Consider the following 22,204-nt stretch of genomic DNA (forward strand, 5'->3'; position numbering starts at 1 on the left):
AGGGTCACAGGGATTGGACTATACTTAGCAGGGCGCAGAGGCTACTCCTGCCTGTGCTTGGGGGGACCATGGAGGGCAGCAAGATCAAACTGCGGTGGGTCACGTACAAGGCCAAGTGCTTTCCCCTGTCCTCGTCCTCCAGCGCCCCTCCCCACCTTTATCGATAGCTAATGTTGATTGGCTATCATGTTGAGTATTTTACAAGCATCCCATCGGAACAATGTTTTGAAGTAAATGATAACCTACTTTAGAGACAATGCAACGGGCTTGGAGATGTCTACTCAACTACTCAACTAACTCTAAGGTAGGATTTGAAAAGACTGTTAAGCATAATAAAATACCAAGTTCACCTACCCAGCGATCTGGCAAATGCTTAGTTACCCCTTCTCTGTAGTACCTGACTTTGAATGCCACGCTGTGGCTGGTACTCGGAGGCCTTTTTCAGACAGCTTTTCCAGGCTCCCTTACATTCGCATCAGCAACAGAACACAATCGCCTACTTTGGCGACCATTTTTGTTTTGTTTTGGGGCCACAGATGGTTGTGCTCAGGGGACCAGATGGGTGTTGGGCAAACCTGGGTTGGCTACATGCAAGGCAAGCATCCTTGTCAGTTGTACAATCTCTCTCTGGCACCACTCTCTTTTGAATTAATTTTGTTTTTTTCCATACCTGGCAGTGAACAGAGACTACGTAGGGCTTGGTGCTCAGGGGCCATGTGGGTGCCAGGGGCTGGGCCAGGGCCTCCGCATGCATAGCATATGTTCCCAATTCACTGGGTTATCTAGCTCTGGTCCTAAAGTGTGTTTCTCTTCCTTTTCTTATTGGGTCATACCTAACAGTGCTCAGGGATCACTCCTGGAAGTACAAGGCAAGTGCCTTATTCACCATACTATCTCTTCAGCAAGCAAAATGTTTTGGTTTGCATTTATTTGGGCCACACCTGGCCATGCCCAGGGTTTATTCCTAGCTCTGCATTCAGGGATCACTCCTGGTGGGGTGCAGAGTGTCATACAAACCCAGGCTGACTGTGTGCAAGGTAAGTACCTACCCGCTGTACTATTTCTCCAGTGCTTAAGAGATTTGTTAAAAATTTTGGGCCACACTCAGCAATGCTAAGGGCTTACTTTTGGCCCATATGGGGTGTGGGGGTCCAATCAAGGTCGGTCATGTGTAAGGTAAGTGCCCTACCCTCTGTACAAGCTCTCCAGCCCCTGGTGTGGGTTTTTCCACTTGTTTTTGGACCATATTTAGTGGTGCTCAGGGTTTACTCCTGGTTCTGGGCTCAGGTATCATTCCTGATAGGTTCAGGGTACCACATGGAGTGCTGTAATTGAACCTAGGTGAGCCATGTGCAAGGCAAATAAATGCCATACATGCTGTAACATTGCTCCAGCTCCTGAAATGTTCCTATTTTTTACTTTTCTGAGCCATACCTTCAACGCTCAGAAACTACTCCTGGCAGTGCTCAGGGACCATATAGGATGCTGGGGTTCAAACCTGGGTGGGCTGCATGCAAAGCAAGTGCCACACCTCTTGTACTATCTCTCCAGGCCCTAGAGTTTCTTAAAGGTGAGCTCTTCTATTTAAGACAGATCAAGACAATAACTAGCCTAGTCTTTCTAGGCCTCAGTCTCATCACTATTTGAAAACAGGGCAACATATATATATATATATATATATATATATATATATATATATATATATATATATATATATTTTCTTCTTGGGTCATACCTGGCGATGCACAGGGGTTACTCTTGGTTCTACACTCAGGAATTACTCCTGGCGGTGCTCAGGGAACCATATAGGATGCTGGGATTCGAACCTGGGTCGGCCGCGTGCAAGGCAAATGCCCTACCCGCTGTGCTATCACTCCAGCCCCCCAACATAGTATATATATATTTTTTTACTTTTTGGGTCACACCCAGCAATGCACAGGGGTCACTCTTGGCTCATGCACTCAGGAATCACCCCTGGTGGTGCTCAGGGGACCATATGGGATGCTGGGATTTGAAGCCGGGTCGGCCGCGTGCAAGGCAAACACCCTACCCGCTGTGCTATCTCTCCAGCCCCCCCAACATAATTTTTTTTAATAAATGGAGGAGATAGGACATTATACAGGGCTGGGGGCTGGCAGGAGTAATTTCTGAGTGCGTGAGCCAGGAGTAACCCCTGTACAATGCCAGGTGAGAGTCTCCCCTCTCCCCTCCCCTCACCCCTCCTCTCTCCAGAGTAAAAAAATGTTAGAACTGACAAAAGACAATAGTAGCTTAACACCCAACCCCACCCTAGATTTTAACATCTCTGAAATAATGCATCCTTCATAACCCTTATGAAAGAAACTATTATGCCAATTTAATTGGCAGGATTTTTCTTTCTTTGCAGATATGAATTTTGTAATAAATGGCCACAGTGTAAGTAGAAGATGGCATCATCACAATGAAGAAGCATTATCTTGGGGGGAGTGAGCACACTCACTAGCGCTCAGGGGACTGGAGACCGAACCCTCAAGCCTCACACATGCAAGGTAAATGCCTGACCACTGAATTACATCTCTGGCCCCTCCTGATGCCTTTTTACCTTTATTCATAGCTTGGGGGTGGGGTGGGGAGAGAGAGCAAGACAAATTTTAAGGCCATATCCTATGTCAGGAAGGGTGAGAATATTCCCTCAGCAACTGTCATTGCCAAAAGCACCCGGGAGGCTCCATGGAAACCCTGGAGGGAGAGAGAAGAGAGTCAAAGATGATGATGGGAAGATGCTGGAACTCTGCCCCTGAGTCTTTGGAGAACATGTGACCAGGCACGGCAGCTACAATACGTTCATTGCAGTCTTCCCCAGCGGGGAGATAGCTTACATATGCCAAGCACGTATGTACAGGCGCTGAGCTGAATCCTAGCACCGCGTGTGTCTTCACAGCACTTACAGAGATAGCCCTGGTGGCCCAAACTCAATGGGCAGGCCCACATCAAGAGTATCACCAGTAGTAACCCCAGCAAGGCCTCCTATCCTCACCCAGCACTGTGAGGTGTGGCCCTATAAAATTAGCTCAAAGAGTACCCCAGAGAGAGTAGAGATCAAATTCTCTGTATTTCAGAGACTTTCCGCCTTAAGTTTCCCGGCCATTGAAGTGACCACTATCGAACTAGAAACTACCAAACCACATTCAATACAGCTGGTCCTTCGCAAAGTCCCAGATCTCAAAACACTCCTGGCTGAAAGGTAGGTAAGTAAGAATTTTCTTCAAAGAGGCAGATTTTTCTTTCTTTCTGTGGGTTGTGGAGTTTGGGTAACACCCAGAAGCACTCAGGAGCTCCTCCTAGCACAGTGGCTTCTCTGCATGCATGACTGTTCTATTTTTGGTACACTGGCAGTGTTCAGGGCTTCTCCTGATTTTGTGCTTAAGGACTGGCACTCGGGATCAAGCACAGTGTGGTATGGGTGACCACATGCAATACAAGTGCCTTACCCCAAGAGTTTCTCTCTGACCCGCAGGCAGGTTTCATTGTCAAAGGCTTGTGCCTGCAGCCTGTGCCCTCCTAACACTGACAGCTCAGGGGCAGAAGGAAAATCCTGACAGCTTCAAGCACTGGCAGATTTATTCAGCTGTCTGAGTCCCAACTAATGAGTGAGGTTAAACTTTCTTAGGGGAAAAACAAACAAACAAAAAACACTAGTATTGGGCTGGAGAGAGTGTTCAACAGGTGGAGTACAATCTGCATAGGAGGCGCCCGAATTCAATCCCTGGCACCACACAACCAAACAGCACCTTCGAGCACTGCTGGGTCTGGCCCAAAAACCAAATATTTAGATTTTGACAATAAATAAACATGGGCTTGACTACTGACCATACTAATTTTGTATTTCTGGGAATTCGCTTAACAAACATGATTATATTTCAGGGACTGCGTCTATATTAGGGCCCAGGGATGACTCAGTGGCTAAAGCGACTTCTTGTAAGTGTGAGGCCCTGAGTGAGACCTCCTCTGTGCACCGAGTGCACTGCCTCTGGTTCCAGTCTGGGCTCGCAGACAGCAAGAGCTGGAGCACAGCTAGGCATGTGTTAAGGACTGCAACTCTGGTGTGTGAGCCTCAGCAAGCACTACAACCAGAACTTGTTCTAACACCAAAACTAGGTGAGTATGCACCCTGGTGAGACCCTGAGCAAATCTGAAAGTATGCAAGCCCCGGTGAGTGCTACCACTCTGGGGATGTGCTCAGCTGGCAGAGCACCTGTCCTGCCTGTATGAGGCCCTGGGTTCGATTCCAGGCACTAGCTGGTCCCCTACCACACTGCAGGGAGCACCATCACGCACCACACTGGAAGTAGTCTCCGAGCAGAGTCAGGTATAGTCCCAACACCAAAGCAAAGGGAAGAGAAGAGGGAAAAATACAGGCATCACTGGAAAATTGTCTTTAGGCAAACCAGTAGCCTTTTCCTTTCCCAAGTAATGCTCTTCCTTTTGAGGACGTTTTCTGCATACTGGTAAAATATGCCATGTGACTCAAGCAAATTTAATCTGGTATTCTCTCCCCAGAACTTGGATAGAGGAAGGAAATATCTAAACATGGCTAGAGTTGACTTATTCCAACTTAATTAAATTCCAGTTTCAAGACCATTACTGTAGTTTATGACTATCATCCCAGTTCTCTGCTACTACTGGTTCCCAAGCCAGGATGTCCAGCCTTCATACTACATCTGTGAACACCTAACATCTTTTTAATTCCTTCCCTTTTATTCACATTAGACAATCACTTTGTTGCTGACACCAGTGAACTCCAAATAGAAAATGATCTTATGAGGTTACTGATAGGTTAGAGTAGAATTCAAAAGACTTAAGTTGGTACTACCTGACCATTACAAGTCAAGGAATAAGCTCTTCCTGAAAATATGGTAGAGATGACATGAAAGAGATCTGCCCATTAATCACGTGTTGGTGACACTTACACCCATGATCAAAGTCCCACGTCCTTAATGGAAAACCACTCAACATACCTGACCATGGGTCTTCACTACCCATTCTACTCCAGGAAACGCCTCAGGAATTATCAATTGCCTGTAAATGGAGAAGTTATAGATCAATATTTTGAAGAGGAAGTTTTAAAGACATACAAAATAAAAGATAGAGATCCTGCATGCAGTTTACACATTACAGGAAAGAAACATGCAACTTTAAAGAAATTTTAAGTAACATTTCATTATAAATATCAATATGAGGACCTACAGGGGCTCATCTTTGTACATTTTAAAATAGCTGAGCAGAAAGCTTTACTTTGGGGAGCAGCAGGTCTAATCTATAGTCATTGAAATTTTACAATGTGTCATTTAAGATGTCAGACTTTGTGCCCAGATTACATTACAGTTCACTTGTGATGGGCAGGATTATTAAGAGTTATGGCTAATTTATGCGGCAGCATATGGTTTTTCTTTTTACAGCTATTTTTATTAAACAAGTTTTTCAAAATTTTAACATTAAAATTAACAGCTAAAGAATTGTTTATGCAAGTTGCTGTCACAGTTTATGTAAAAGAGAAATATGTGCTATTAAAATCAGACATTTAGGTTACCTTTGGTTTTTTGCGATGCATGTTAGCTTTACACATCCTGATTCTCTTGCGATAATTTTCCTTTAAAAAGGGGGGTATAGAGTGATCTCTTTTCATCAAAACAAGACATAATGCCCTGAAAGCTGACTTCAAACCATGGTTGAAAATTCAGTTATTTACACTTTATCACAATCTACAAATACAGTTTTTGTTGGTGTGTTTTAAAAAGAAAAAAAAATGTTCATCATGCACTGCTGCAGGCAGCTCGGCACTTCATACGAGAGGATTTTTCACCCCCGAGCAGTTTAGGTGGTTCTTAGGCAAGGCACGAGAAGCCTGGGAATTAACACAGAGGAGTGGAAACAGGACCAATTCCATCATGTCCTCTCCTGGTGTCTCAGGAGGGAACTCAGAGCAGGCTGGATCCTGCCCCAACCCAGTTGATTTATTAGCGGTGTTCCTGGGATCAAAGGGCCACCCTTACGGGCCCCCCACCGGGACTGCTGAATTGTTGTCTTTAAAAGCAGGTGCACTTTCCATGCTTGCTGAGATTATTTGGTGTCACTCTTAGGGCCACCTAGGGCCTCTCAAAGAATGTGCAGACTAGGGTAGCTGGATGGTACTTGGAATTCTGTGATCGCTTGGGAAACCAGTCAAGTTTTGGCTCAGTCAGGTTTCTCTCTCCAAAAATTAGAGCTTGTGATAGGAATGGATAAAACTGCTTTCAACAACTTCCAGGGGGTGAAAAAGCTTTGGTTATTTTTTAACTAAAACTTAACAACTCGATAAAACTTTTTTTTTTGGTAAACTTAAAATAAAATCCCCACCACCACTTTTAAGAATGTCTCCAACTTTTAACAAGACCATTAACTTTAGAGTTAATTTAAGTTTATTTGAAAGAGAATACTATTTTATTGTCCACCCCAAAAAATGACAATTCATCACATTTACTTTGATTAAAAAAGGACTAAACTTTATTGACAAACTGCTGCAGACATTTTGACATAAGTTTAAGCTACCTATTTAGGCAGACTTACACATGTAGCATTTAATTTTCCAAGAACAAAATGGGAGGACGGTACAAATCCAATTAGGACTTTAACTTATGTACAAAGTGGATTTTGATTCCTTTTTCATTCAGCTGCAGTGTCCCTTTTTAAATCATGCTAGTGTTGAGACATACTTGACTAACACTACCTTGGAAACAGTTCAGTATTGACAACTGTCAATTCAAGAACATCATCAGCTTTTGGCTCCACTGTCCAAGTGAGCTTTTATCATGGAGTGCAGAATCTCAGATGGACAAAATACTTCTTTTTTAAATACTGAAATTTTTTATTAGTAGTACTATTACTGAGAGATTGTATGTGGCTAAAAAAGCTCTGCATCAAATTCAGTTCAGGTGGCCAGCCCCTCACCCCCGACCAACCTCTTCAAAACCTACTCCCTACTAAGTATCTCTCAACACTGTATGTCTGGGGCTAGATTTCAAAACCCACATAATGAAAAAGTCAGTTTACAAACCTAATTTTGTTGTTGTTTTTAAATCAATTAACGTTAAAAATTGCATCAACTATTTAATTCATGAGGATCTTTCATATTAAAATTTAACCTTAAGATTCAACCGCCATGTGCTTTTAAAGGAAACATTTTAGAGACGTCTGAGCTTACTTTTACATGGTGGCACCTACTGCCGTTAACGTTTGTGATTTTAAATCTTAAACAGCCCTGAATTTTGAAATGTAGCCTAGTTTGGGATTCTGCAACTACAACTTTACGGGATGCCTCAAATCAAAACTAAGAGAAAGTGAACAAGTCTTAACTTCAAACCTTTAAGCAAGCAATGTCACTTTTGAAACTAACAGGTTTGTGTTTTTTTTTTTTTACTCAACTTTTTTATTATAAAAGGTACATTTGTTTATATTTAAACAACAAAGAAAAAAAAGCATCTACACACTTAAAAAATTAATTCGATATTCCTAAATCTATTTTAACTCATTTTAAAATACTACATACAGAAGCCAGAATGCAGAGTTAAGAATGGAGTAAGGTTGGGAAGAAGGGGACCACGAAGAAAAACACTTAGACAATTACTTGTCTGTTGTGGGTAAAGCAACAGGAATCCTGGGAGATACAAGAAATCAGTAACAACTTTGCTCATAACTGATATTTTCCCCTCATGTGTGTTTTTTAATAACGTCCATATGGGTGTTCTCTGTATGCTCCCTTCACTGGCCTAGCTGGAGGGGCCTTCAGTGACGGCCTGGTCCCATTCCAGTCGTCTTGGCCTGTGTGGGGAAAGCAGAAACAGGCTGTAAGTCATGTGTCAGAGGCATCTGGGCTGAGGAGGTAGCGGTCGCCTGGTAAAGATCATCAAAGAACACTGCTTTGCCTCAATGTCTCCCCATCTCCCCGTAGGTCCCTGCTTTTCACTGTCTGGCCCTTACGAGCAGCTAAAGTAACTTCCAAACTGTAAGGCAGTTTCGAGACATATGAACACAGAAGAAAACGGCACAGAAAGGGAAGTAGTCTCCAGCAAAAAGACTGTCCACAGAAAACATACTAGAATACAAAGAAATGTCTACTCTCAAACCTGGATATACCCAACACTTTGCTCAAAACGTGAAGAAATTTTCAGTGGATAAAAATGCTCTCTCCTGTTCTTCGCAAAATAAACCTAGAGGCAGCCTCAGGTAAGCTGACAACCACTGGAGTCTTTCAGATTGGAAGCAGCCCTTTCCCATGTAACAGCAAATCAGATTTTCGTTTTGAGAATAAAAATACTTAAGACTCCGGGGGAAGCATGATAGGGTCAAATTTTATGAACCCTTCAGTAGAAGAGCTGATCTACTGCTCTGACAGAATAAACTACAGGCAAATGCTGTTTATAGTATTTATTAGGGAAATTCATGATCTCGCTTTTTATGCCAATAGTCCAGACAAGTGCTGTGGAAGGAAAGAAATAGGCTGTATTTGGGCCAGAGAGTCAACTTAAAGGGCCAGAGGGAAGAATTTACACGTGGGAGTTCTGGGTAGGGAAGTAGAAAACATAGTTGATAAGCTCAATTTTCCTTTTTAGCTTGTGGCCACATTCAGTGATGCGTAGGGGTTACTCCTCGCTCTGTGCTCAGGAATCTTTATTGGTGGTGCTTGGGGGGACCATAATTGGATGCCAGGGATCAAACCCAGATCCGACACATATAAGGCAAGTGCCCGACCAGGTGCACTATCACTCTGACCCCTCAAATGGGGTTTTCATTAGAGGAAAGCCTAAAGGCGATGAACACTCAAAACAGGTTATGCCTTTAAGCTTATTCTTCCTGTTCACCCTCATACTTTATCCACATCAGTTCACTTCTCAAGTATTTTTCCAACTGCCTGAGTTGACAAACATGAGCTTTCACCAAAATAAACTTGAACATTCACTATAGGGAGCTAAATCACTAGAATTTTACCTTTGTCTATTTATACCCCTAATATATATAATTAAGTACATCAATTTCCAAAGTGGGTTGTGGGTACCAAATGTTTTATTTTTTAATTTTGTACTTATAATGGCAGGAATCAGATTAACCATGGCAACACCATTCCATGAGTACAAGGAGAAGGCTGCCTCTTTCAGCCCAGTCCTTTCTCCAGCCAAACAGAAAGGCAATTTAGTCAAATACATACAACACAGACCTCACTGTGTTGCCTTGCTGATGGAGGGAAATACCCAGGGGCAATCAGCATCCTTCTGAATAGTGGTATATTGAGAAGACTACTGCAGGGTTACAGGATGATAACTGTCCAGAATACTTTAATTAGCACTGTTGTCCCGTTGTTCATCGATTTGCTCGAGCGGGAACCAGTAACGTCTCCATTGTGAGACTTGTTGTTCCTGTTTTTGGCATATCAAATATGCCATGGGTAGCTTGCCACAGGTAGCTTGCCAGGGCGAGATACTCTTGGTAGTTTGCCGGGCTCTCAGAGAGGGACGGAGGAATCGAACCCAGGCCGGCCACGTGCAAGGCAAACGCCCTAACCGCTGTGCTATTGCTCCAGTCCATTTAATTAGAACAGTAAAAATGTCTCACTGTGCTGGGGACATTGCTCAGCAGTAGAGCACTTGTCTTGCAAGTGGAAGGCCCTGGGTACCTGCGTGCACGCACATGCAGACCTGGCAAGAAGCCAACTGACGGCTGCTTACTGAGCTGAGCTGAACTCAGAGGCACACACACAAAAATTAAGGCAGTCTATCCTAGTAACACAGCATCACAGGGAAGCCTCCAAGTCTAAGGCCCCTGCCAAGGACTCTGGAATTCCCTCAGGTGTAGAAAACAGCATGCACTGAAAGGGCTCTATCCATCGCCATAAGGCACTCCCTCTGGGGCCCATTAACACAGTGCCATAGCTGGCTCACGAACACTCTTGAGCAATGTGTTTTCAACCAAACCTCAGGGAAGATAGTTTAGTCCCGATGCCATGCCAGCATCTAACCTCTCTCAAGATTTAAGGACTGAGAGAATCCCATCAGGTCAGTAGCGAGCCGGGGTCGGTGTTGCCCTGAAAGGGTCAGCTCCATTCAACCAAGGCTTGAGTCTAAGAAGCTTGCCCCCTGCCTGCTTCTGTTAGTGGCCATTTTTCCCTCTTTAAAAAAAAAAAATTGGGGGGGGTGAGGGTGGGGGATACTTGGCGATGCCCCGAACTAATCCTGGCTCTGCTGGCTCTATGTGCAGATGGTGCTGGGGACCAAACTTGGGGTAAGCAAGAGCCTTAACTACTATACTAACACTCTGGATCTCTTTTACAAGTATTTCCACTAGTTTTTAACAAAACAAAACAACATGGGACAGAAGAGTAGAGAAGGTTATCGAACTGTCATTATTTACCAAGGTGGTCTACTTATGAGCAGCAAAGGCAGAGCAACAACCCAGGCTTAACCCACTCCTGGCCTAAAGTAGGAAAACACCAATTTAAAAGCCTTTTGCTACAATCAGGCCAAATCCTAAGTTAAATATATCTGCCTAGGGTCTGAGAGGGCAATGGCTGAGCACATACTCTATACAAGTCTGGGTTCTCTGCAAGGCACCACACAAGAAGCAGACTCCCTACTCCCACCTCCCTGGCAGGTATAGAGTTCGGAGGAATCCCCAAGCACCAGGTGTGGCCCCCAAACCAATCACAACAAAATTTACATCTGCCTAGCTTTTTTAGAGTAAGAGTCAAGTGACCCTTAATCACTTTATTATTATTATTCTTCTTCTTATTGTTGTTGTTGTTATTATTTTTTCCTTTTGGGTCACACCTGGCAATGCACAGGGGTTACTCCTGGCTCATGCACTCAGGAATTACTCCTAGGAGTGCTCAGCGGACCATTTGGGATGCTGGGAATCGAACCTGGGTCAGCTGCGTGCAAGGCAACCCTACCTGCTGTGCTATTGCTCCAGTCCTCCTTAATCACGTTAGTAGTCCCTTTCTCTCAGCTTACTGCCACTACAAAGTTTAAATAACAGTAAGATTTCTATCATCATTATTTCCAGCGTCTTGGCCTTTTAAAAGGTTTCTACTTAGGTGTGACTGCCTGACTCCCCAATAATCCCGTCACTAACATTCCCCAAGGCACTTACTTGCACATTCTGCCCCACCAGAGAAATTAAAACATACCATAAGCTTCATAAGAATCTTGAACCTCCCCATGTCCATAGTCATAATATTCTGAGTCCCTGAAAATTAAAGACACAATATTAGAGAGCTACAGAGTAACTATATCAGTTTCACCGTTTTTCCCATTTCCATACATATTTCAGAGCAGTTTACTATATACACAATATAGGAAAAGGCTCACTTCTGACCTACCGCCAAAACATTTTTTTTTTGAGGGGGTGGGGTCGGGGTGGTGTCTGACACCTAGTAATGCACAGGGACCATAGGCTGGGACCAATGTTGGGACTCAAACCTGGGCTGGCCATGTGCAAGGCCAATGCCTTAACTGCTGAACTACTACTGCTCCAGCCCCCTCCATGAAATATTTTCAACATATAGTAATACTATGTAGTCAGAGAAAAACATATCAACGTAAGTCTAGGGAGGGATGAGGCTCTGTGGCAGTCAGTGCATGACTGAGATTCAAATTCCTGAATCAAAAAAATCCTTTCAAACTATAGGTAAGAAAAATAGATACCATGAAACGCATAATCTGGGGTCGAGAGTGATAGTATGGTGAGTAGGGCATGTGCCTTGCCAATGTCCAAGCTGGGTTTGATCCCTGGCAACCCCTACGGTCCCCAGAGTCCCAGCAGGAGTGATTCCTGAGCAGAGCCAGGAATAAGCTCCTAGCACGACCTGGTTTGGCCGTGTGGCCCAAAAAGCAAACAAACAAAAGAAAAAGCATAACCCAGAACTGGTCACTTTAACCATAGTGCCAATTCATATTCAGAGTTCACTGGAGACTGAAGGCAAAAATGAAAAAGAGAATTATTCTGTTCCCACTACAGAATTCTGAAATGCTTTTCAATCGTAAAGATAAACACACACACAAAAATTTAAGAACCTACATTATGGGGGAAAAAGAAACTTAAGTTATGGTAGAAGGGGTATATTTTCCTGCATACCACTTTAGTGTGGCTGTGATATACTTCAATAACAAATAATTTAAAGGCACTTTCCCTCTGTTTCCATGTAGTCACAGCTCAGGAATTATTCAGATGCTGGTCCCAGATTCTTAAATACTGTAAATTTTCAATTGCTTAAACTTGCAGATCTGAATGTATCATGTATGCCTTCCCTCTAAATCATTTCTAGGATTTAACAAAACAAAACAAAACAAAACAAACAGCACTACAGTGCTTTACTCACCCTTGGCTCTGGCTGTAATAGCCTTCGTAGCCTTCATAACTTTGTTCAGCATATGTGTCATCATATCCCTAGAAATATAAAAAGAATCTCAGAGAGGGAGAAAGCAACCCTACAGAATATTCTATATTATCAGAATATAGAATTTACATACAAAGATGTTAATGCCTATTGTGAAAAATAAAATACTAGAGTTTTACTATTATTATTAACTTGGTTTGGGGGCCATACTCAGCAGTGCTCAAGGATTACCCCTGGCTGAGTGCAGGATCATGCCTGGCAAGGCTTGGGGGAACATATAGGGTGTTCGAGATTGAACCCAGGTACTCTTTTTTTCTCTCTCTCCTCCCTCCCCCTCCCTCTCCCTCTCTCTCGTTTCTGGCCCACACCTGGCAGTGTTCTCGGCTTGTTCCCAGCTATGTGCTCAGGGATCACCCCTGCCAGTGCTCAGGGAACCACGTAAGGTGTCAGGGATGAAACCCAGGTTGATCTCATGCAAGGAAAGCACCCTGTGGTATCTCTCTGGTTATTAGCATTACTTTTTGTTGTTGTTGTTTTGGGGCCACACCCAGCAGTGCTTGATGATTAGCCTGGCTCTGTACTCATGGATCACTCCTGGCAGGGCTTGGGGGATTATAAGGAGGACAAGAAATTGAATCTGGGTCAAACGTATGCAAGGTAAACACCCTGCCGGTTGTACTGTCTCTCTAGCACCTTGTATTTTAAAATGAAACAAACCAATTAAACATAAAACCAAACAAAAACAAACCCACAACAACCCCCGCCCTGCAAAAAATGAACTTCAAGTTTGGACAGGAAATAAAGCACAAAGTGAACATAATCAGCAACAGTAATGGGAGATGCCTCAGTAAAACTCTACACAACAAAGCACAGCTCATTTCCTATGTAACCTACACACAAGTACTCAAGGGTCAGGCATGTTTAAAAAGGGAAAAAGAGGGGAAAAACTGTCTCAGTTTAATACTGACTTCAAGAGAAGTGGGCAGCTTGGTGGCATTTCTATCACCTATGTCAAGTGCCATGTCCCTGTAAACCAACATCCTTGGCAATCTATATATTCAAAGCGGCAAACTGTTCAGACTCCTTACATATTCTTCGTATGTTTCTGGCGCAGGGGGCGGAGGCAAGGGTATTCTCTGGATGCCTGCTGTCCGTGCTCGCGGTGTAGGAGCACCCCTCACAGTAGGTGGAGGTGGCACTCCTCGAGTCACAGTGGCACCTCTGGTGATGGCTCCTCTCACTGGCGTACCACGGACCAAAGCCCCCCGAGGTGGTCCGACCCCACGACCCCTATATAAAGAAAGATTATTGTATTATTCTTTGTAGTGCTAGAGATTGAATCTATGATCTCACTTATACGAGACATGTGTTTTACCACCGAGTCATATCTGTGGTCCAAGTTTAACTGTGTTTTGGTTTTGGGGCCACACTCAGTGATGCTCAGGGGCTACTGGTTCCTGGTTTGTTCCTTGTGGAGCTTAGGGGACCACGCAATGCTGGGGACAAAACCTAGGACTCCTGCATACAAAGCATATACTGAACTTACTCTCTGGGCCCAATGAAAGCTTAAAATTGTTTAAATATTCAGAACTACATAGTTTTTTTCAATGTCGCACTACTAAAACTAAAAGGAATGAATGGGTGGGTAGCCTTACACAGTCAAAGATAATACTGTATACTAATACTACATAGTGTTGCCCATGCTAGAAGACTTCCTGGACCCTGCAACCCTGAAATTTCTGAGGGGACTGCCTTAAAGACTGAGTATTCCATAAAGGTCAACCAAGAAAAGTAAAATTTTAATGTTAGACCATTTAAAAAAAAATGCTACAACTGGCTAAATGTGTAACTCAGTGGTAGAGCATCTGTCTTGTATGTGAGCGGCCCCAATTCAATTCCTAGTAAACCCCTCCTACATTCCCACAAAACCTCTAGAACTTTTCAAAACTAAAAGACTGAAGACCAAAAGGACCACAGTACTTGACTAGTCAAAGTGTTCAAAGATCTAGAATTTTACTCCTGATGCAACATATAACTGCCCCTCCCCCCCGAGATAGAGGATCATAAGAGGATCACTAAAGGAGGTAGGGCAGTCAAATTTATATCCTAATTCTGGCTGACCCTATTATTTTTACCTAGGAACTGGTGGAGGAGGTGGCGCAGCTCCCCGGCCTCTCACTGGGACCCCACGTCCACGAGAGGGCTCTGGTACACCATTCAAATAGGAGAGCTCCAGGAACTGCTCCTGGCAGATATCGTCCATCATATCCTGTGAATGAAAAATAATGAGAAGAAATGAAGTGCAACATTATCTCTACCTTCTGCTGGAAGTAATCTAGCCCACATGAGCCTTGGGTGCTAACAGCTTTGAAAGCCAAGATGAAGTCTTACGTTGTTTGTTCTCAAGTCACACAGTACCCTACCTGTCACACTCTTGAGGAAATTGTAACGGCAGCTCCCCAATTAAAACATGAAGCCTTTATGATGTGGTTCCTACTAAGCTCTTAGCATCACTTCTATCCTCTCTTCATATACGGCCTCTTTTTAAACTATGCTGAACAACTTATAGTTCAGAATCTTCTATTCTTACACCTGCATTCTTCTAATTAGTTTCCACTTTTTAGAATAAGTCACTACCACCAAGCTCTATGTACTTTATTAAGCTTTCCAGAGATTTTCCCATTTAATGTTTAAAGTAATCCCGAAGTAAGCAGATCTTCCCATTTTACAGTTGGAAAAACAGATTCATGGGGAGTATAAGGTAACCAGCAAATAATGTACAGGTAAATGTAAATTCAGAATTACGTGTCACCAAACCTAGGCTGTATTCATTGTTTTTTATGCCACTCTCAGAAAATATACTCTAAAATATCAATTTCTGAAAAAACCGTTCTCACACTAATCTCTGCTCCCTCCTCTTGTCCCAAAGCAACATGTAATTTCCTCTACCCAAGCACTTACCACATTATTCTGGACTTGTTCCTCTGTCTTTCTCATTAGATTCTGGGCTCTTCAAGGAGCCATTTTTTTTGTAATATCAGACCCAAGTAACAGTATCAGGCACCTACCAGATACTTAACAAATGTTTGGGATGAACAAGGAACCTGAGGCTCAGAAAAGTGAAATAATAACTTGTCCAAGATGACGCAGATAAAGCTCCCAGTCCAGTGTTCTTCCTACTGTACCAGGAAGCCTCTCTGGTACAGTTAATGGTTCTACAGGGAAAACGGAGGGCTCTGGTCATGGATGCAAAAATTGGCTCACTTTTCTCTCTTCACAAGAGGGAAGAATTGAATCAAATGCCATTTGCAAATCTTTTCACGTAACTCCTGATGAGAGCCAGTCTTATTATTTTGTACATTTTAATACATCTTAGGTCAATGAGCTTCAAAATAGAACATTCTGGGGCCAGAGAGATAATATAGGAGGTAAGATGGGTCTTGCAAGCTGCAGACCTCATTTCCATCCTTGGCACTGCATATGGTGACCCCGTCCTGAGCATCACAGGAGTGGGTCCCCAAGCAAAGCCAGGTATAGCTCCAATAACCTCAACAAAAGATTCTAATCACCAGAGAAATGCTCCCCTCAATTCTTCACATCTTCAGATCTTAGGTATTGCTGCTATTTGAGACTTACAACGGAGACTCAACTGATCAATCATCACAGATTGTTCACTCATTTTCTTCCAACTACTTATGACAATGACAGCTAAGGAAACCCAGGTCTCCCTGGCACGCCTCTTTTAAAGATAGATTTCACTTCTATGGAAGCCTTAAAAACCTACCCCCTTTGAGAAATATGCTTAGACTAACAATAAAAAGGAGGTAGAAATTGCTGTCAATAAACAATAAAGAGGAGACATACAATTCAGAAACCAACTTAAACTTAAGATGCTCCCTTAAGAGTAAAAAAAATTTCCCAAAGGCAAACTTTTCCGGCAGAGTTTTTACCAGAATATGTAAAATTTACTGTTTCATAGGGATCAGCGACGCATTTCAGGGGCAGAGAACTTGTCTTTCATGTTTGGGGTTTCGCTCCTGACACCTCACTTGACATTTGAGAAAGTATGAAATCCTTGGAGCTTAGCATTATACATAAACATGAATTTTTGTTTTCTCAATTCTTTTTTAAATTTAATATATTTGGTTTGGGGGCCACACCCAGCGGTGCTGAGGGCTTACTCCTGACGGGGCTCAGGGGATCATATGGGTTACCAGGGAGTAAACCTGGGTCCACTGCATGCAAGGCAAGTGCCCTACCCACTGTACTATGGCTACGGCCCTGTTTTATCAATTCTGATATTCTGATACTATATTACTTCCTACTCACTTTTTATATATAAGAAAACTAGGAACTGTATCTCATTTTAGTGATAAAAATATCACGCATACTCAATTCTAGTGGAATATTCCAAAATCCTTCTTGATAGTCTAGATTCATCCCTAGCTAGTGAATACGCAACAGCAGTAATTCTGACAAACATGAGATCTTTCTAAAAGTAACAAAAGCTCTCGATTACCTACTTAAAAAGTGACCTCTCAGACCAGATGAACATGACAGGTAACCTTAACGGTTCCAACTCTTAGGTGTCAGTGACATGCTAAAAGGGGCTACACAACAATCTATCCACTAGCCAAGCCTACAACTCACCTATCTCCTCCAGATCAAGACCCACCCGAGCAAACGGCTCTAGAAGAGAAAGCCCTGAGTGCATCCATGTCAGAATGCACACTGAATACTCTAAATGTCGTGCCGCAAGATTCTTAAGAATATAAACTTCTTCAGTAAGAGGGATTATGATCAGTTTAATCAGTTTTCGTAATGTACCAGGATCATATTACTATAAAAATACTTCAGCTCAATTATTTCAGATTTTCAGCTAGATGACAGAATGCAAACATTAGAGATCCAAGATTTTGATAACAGATACCAGTATACAACTAAGTCCACATCAGATAAGGAAGAACTAAAGGGTCTTGGGACACAGCTCTGAGAACTATAAAAACTCTATATTCAGAAAAATGAACATAAACGCAGAATTTACTATACAATTTCAGGTTATGTGGAGGCTCAGTTAAGAAACCCTGCCATATTGGAATACTGTATGACTGAAACCTAATCATGAACAGCTTTGTAAGGGTCTATGTCAGTGATTCAATAAAAGTCTATAAAAAAAAAAAAAGGGGAAAAAGTCAATTAAAATTACATAATTTTTTTTTTGTTTTGTTTTTGGGTCACACCCGGCGATGTATGGGGTTACTCCTGGCTCTTCACTCAGGAATTACCCCTGGCAGTGCTCAGGGGACCATATGGGATGCTGGGATTAGAACCCGGGTTGGCCGCGTGCAAGGCAAATGCCCTACCTGCTGCGCTATCGCTCAAGCCCAAAATTACATAATTTCTAACTAAAGTATTCCTCTTTCTCCCACATTAAAACATTAATAAAATACTTTTACAAGAAAAAAAAAGATAAGAATGAAACCCTGCTGTATAGCACAAGATCCCAGTTCTCTTGCTCAAATAAATAAATAAATAAATAAATAAATAAATAAATAAATAAATAAATAAATAAATAAATAAAAAGAATATAGATTTCCTTACTGGTACGAGAAACTTCTTGACTTCTTCCATAGCATGGGCCATGAGAGCATAAGCTTCACAAGGAGGCCCGAATACTTCAATGAAGACGTGCAGATCCATATTCAAGTGAGCGTATTTGGGGTCTCCACCTTTACGCAACTCTTCCTCCTGTGGAAGGAGAAAATGACACCTTTATGGAGCCAGAGACAGTACAGTGGGTAAGGCACTAGAGACAGTACAGTGAGTAAGGAACTTGCCTTACTGGGTTTGATCCCTAGTACCCCATATGGTCCCAAAAGTCCAACTTGAATGATCCCTGAGTCCAGATCAGGAATAAGCCCTGAGCACAACTGGGTGAGGCCCAAATATGAAGAAGAGAAAAGGAGGGAGAGGGAGAGGGAGAGGGAGAGAGAGTTTTTTATTTAAAGGTCAAAAGGGCAGCAAAAATAACCACAATATCTACGAGTATTAGTGAAGTGCAAAAGGAAATGAAACAAGCCTTGGAAAATAGTTAAAAAATAAGAACCCAGGCCGGCGGGCACCACACACCGAAGAATGCTCCGAACCCCAGACTGGGCTGATAACACCGGGGTGCCCCAGATGGAGAAGGTAGTCTCCCTGCTTTCTCCAGATGGAATCCCGGCAACACTGAGCTTCTATTAACAGGCTCCGGTATGAGGGGACCAGGACTATTTCTCCAAACCTTTCCTGATATACAAAAAAACATTCAGGAGCGGCTCCTTCGCCCCGAATGGCCATGATCCCAGAGGCACACAAACCAATCTTGGAACACAGCGGCTGCTGGCAGAAATGCTCCTGGACTGTGAACTAAGCTATGTCCCCGTGCAGCCCTAGGAGGGGAAGGGGTTTTGTCCCTGGCCTTTTCCCCTTTGTGGCAGCATGGTGAGTGCCACCTTTCAGAGCCAATTGGACAGAGAGGTAAGAGCTTGCAGTGATGGGGTGCACAGGAAATATCGGGATGGAGTGGGTGGGGGCAGTGGAAACGGCCCTGCCCCTGAGCCCAAACGGGACCCCAAGCAGCCGCTCACGAACGGATCCTCCGCTCCTGAACAGCCAGCCATGAACCCAGAAGCACACAAACCAACCTCTAAATGCAGCGGCTGCTGGCAGAAATACCAGAATTCCAAAACCGCGCAGCCGCAAGAGCCGCCCACACAACAGCATATGCTCTTCGTTATCAGCAATAGAAAACAAACAATTTAATGATGCCCTTTCGGCAGGTCTGATTGTTGGGGGAATGTTACAAATAATAATAGTGGGTTTTCTGTTGAAAACTGAATGTAAACAAAAGAGTCAAGTAAAAATCATCTGTCACACAGGCAGGGTGAGGGGTGGGGGGTATGCTGGGGTTCTTGGTAGTGGAACATGTGCACTGGTGAAGGGATGGGTGTTTTTGTATGACTGAGACGTAAACCTGAAAGCTTTGTAATTGTTCTCACGGTGATTCAATTAAAAAAAAAAAAGAGCAAGAAAAAACAGCTAACATTGCATTTATCTAAAAGAAAAAAAAAGAAAGAAAAAGAAAAATTGTCTTGAACTTCTGTGAACTTCCGGCATATTATGTTCTTACTAAGTGGCACAGTAAGAGGGACCAGAGAGATAATATAAGGGTAAGGCACTTGTCTTGCATGCAGTTGACCCCAGTTAAATTCCCGGCACTTTCAATGGTCTGCCATGCACCACCAGGAACGATTCTGAGCACAGTCCCGAGCACTGCCAGGTGTAGCCCCAAAAGAGGACAAAAAGGTACAGAAGAGATTAATTTAATCCCAGTTCCATTCAGGTAATAGCTGTTTGCCAACCATTCATTCATTCATTCATTCATTGCCAAGAATTTGCTTTTAAATTCCAGTTAGGACTTTAATCTCCAGCTTTTGTGTGTTTAAATGGTTTGGGAAATTCCAGCAGAGGAAAGAAGTCAAGCCAAGATAGAGGAAAAAAAAAACAAAACACCTCACTTAAGTCACATTAGCTAGATAAAAACCTTAAGTTCCAATTTTATTTACCTAGTGAGAAATGTGAGTGGAAAAAATAGTCTAAGAAAAGAATGTTTTTCATTGAAGGCCCGAAAGAGTATGTTTTTGGGCTTTAACAGGAGAAAAAAAAATAACTAGATTTTAAAAAAGATTTAGACTGTTTGGGGGTTAGAGTAACAGTATAGCAAGTTAGGAGCTCCTCTTGCATGAAGCCAACCTGGGTTTAATCCCCAATTACACATATGTCCCCTTGAGCCCTGAAGGAATGATCCCTGAGTGCAAAGATGGGAGTAAGCTCTAAGCATGGCTGAGTGTGGCCCCCAAACAAAACAAAAATCTAAAAAAACAACACAAAAAATTTCTGCTTTGGTATATAGCTACAAAGAGAATTAAGTACATAGAGCATGGGGGTTGGGGGAGAGTAAATTCTGTGACAGGATTACTCATGGTTTCTTAGAATAATTACTTCATTTATTATTATTATTATTATTTTTTCAGGGGGTCACACCTGGTGATGCTCAGGGGTTACTCCTGGCTCTGAGCTCAGGAATTGCTCCTGGAGGTGCTCAGGGGACCACATGGGATGCTGGGAATTGAACCCGGGCCGGCCACATGCAAGGCAAACGCCCTACATGCTGTTTGCCAGCCCCGAATAATTACTTTAGTGGCCTTCCACAAGGCCATAAAACAAACCTGCCAACTAATAATCCTCAAAGTCATCCCGTGTACCAACATAACTACTTTTACTTTTCCAGGTTACTGAAAAGGGATTGTGCTATTCACATTTTATTGTCTTCAGTCTGGCAAGTTCTAGAACTAGCTTTCTTTCCGGGTTTTCTTAGATAAATTCCCTAATGCTAAAGCTGATGTTGTTTCCATTAAAATGCACACAAAAGTCAGAAAGACAACAATCACCAGAGCAGACCCAGGTGCTTCCAAACTTTGCCAAGCAAATAAATGACAGGGTTCTATAATTGCTTACGTTCAAATACAAATTGGAAAGAATCACTTTCTGCTCAGAAACAGACGCTCACTTCCATAAAGCATCTATCCTGAATCCAGGTTACTGGAAGGCATTAAGGTGTCCTCTTGCCTCACTAAGGTGGAATGTACCTTGGCCTTGTCTCTCATTGAGCCTTTTCCCAGTACAGAGATCTTTGCTCCAGTCTCTTCTTGCAGTCTTTTGATTGTATTCCCTTGTGGTCCAAGGATCTTTCCCACAAAATTGAACTGCAAAAGGTAAAAACATTTTAAAATACACAGACTTCATATAAAACATTTCAGTGTTTTTTATTTCATTTGATGGTCAACAGCTCTGAAAATGTAGTATTACTGTTCTAATTTTTCTGAAGGACATACTGAGGCTCTACAGGAAAAGTGATTAAGATTCTGCAACTAGAGAGTAGCAGTTTAGGAGACTATGGGTAGGGCGTTTGCCTTGCATGCAACCAACCCGGGCTTGATTCCAGCACCCTACATGGTTCTTTGATAATTCCACTAGGAATTATCCCTGAGTGCAGAGCCAGCAGCAAGTCCTGAGAACTACTGGGTGTTGCCCAAAAACCGAAAGAATAAACAAACAAAAAAACAAGAAAGAGAAAAAATGGTGCAGTTTATCTAGACTTGAATTTTGGAGTCCTGATACAATTTGGTACTCCTTCAAGATTCCATGCAGGGCTAGAGAGATAATGCAGCAAGTACAGTTGCCTTGCACACAGCTTACCCAGGTTCTATGATTCCTAGTACTATATAGGATCCTCTCAGCACTGCCAGGTGTGGTCCCCAAACAAACAAAATCAAGTATCACCACACTGGAATCATACTTTTATAATGGGGGTGAGGGGCCCAGCATGCGCATCCAGCATGTGTGGGTGTGCGTGCTGGGCTCACCATATATGGTGCCAAAGACTAAATTGGGGTCAGCAGCATGCAAGGCAAATCTTCCCTATACAAGACCTCCAGTTCTATATGTTTTTTTAAAAATAAGAGATATGCCAGAAGTTCAGGGGAATGTAATGCCAGGCCTCACACATAACAGACTTGTGTTCTACCACTTAAGTTATAAAACATGTTTATTAGGCCATGTCTGGTGGTGCCTGGGTTTACTCCTAGCAGTACTCAGGGGAACCCTGTGGTGTCACAAATGAACCTAGCGCTCCTTAATGCAAAGCACATGATCAAGCCCTTTAAACTACCTCCTTGGCCCCATAAACTATTTGGAGAT

The 22,204-nt window shown here is 42.8% G+C and overlaps 1 protein-coding gene across 3 annotated transcripts in view; it reads right to left on the reverse strand.

Moving 5' to 3' along the window:
- The window catches only part of KHDRBS1 (KH RNA binding domain containing, signal transduction associated 1), a 46,048-nt gene that overhangs the window by 4,693 nt on the left and 19,151 nt on the right, over positions 1-22,204 (reverse strand). The window contains exons 3-11 of one of the 3 annotated variants that reach the window (XR_008630235.1): positions 21,094-21,210; positions 18,005-18,151; positions 14,539-14,672; positions 13,492-13,693; positions 12,386-12,453; positions 11,195-11,253; positions 7,643-7,836; positions 4,998-5,058; positions 2,582-2,718 (exon numbers count right to left, since the gene is read on the reverse strand). Coding sequence is in view for 1 of the 3 variants with exons in the window: in XM_055138982.1 (XP_054994957.1) it covers positions 7,739-7,836; positions 11,195-11,253; positions 12,386-12,453; positions 13,492-13,693; positions 14,539-14,672; positions 18,005-18,151; positions 21,094-21,210 (825 nt within the window). In the remaining 2 variants the exon portion in view is untranslated. Of the gene's footprint in view, positions 1-2,581; positions 2,719-4,997; positions 5,059-6,494; positions 7,837-11,194; positions 11,254-12,385; positions 12,454-13,491; positions 13,694-14,538; positions 14,673-18,004; positions 18,152-21,093; positions 21,211-22,204 lie in introns of those variants that run through there. The other 2 variants (XR_008630234.1, XM_055138982.1) reach the window with 2 other exon arrangements.

Source organism: Sorex araneus, chromosome 5 (genome assembly GCF_027595985.1).
Source record: "Sorex araneus isolate mSorAra2 chromosome 5, mSorAra2.pri, whole genome shotgun sequence".
Classification (NCBI taxonomy): Eukaryota; Metazoa; Chordata; class Mammalia; order Eulipotyphla; family Soricidae; genus Sorex; species Sorex araneus.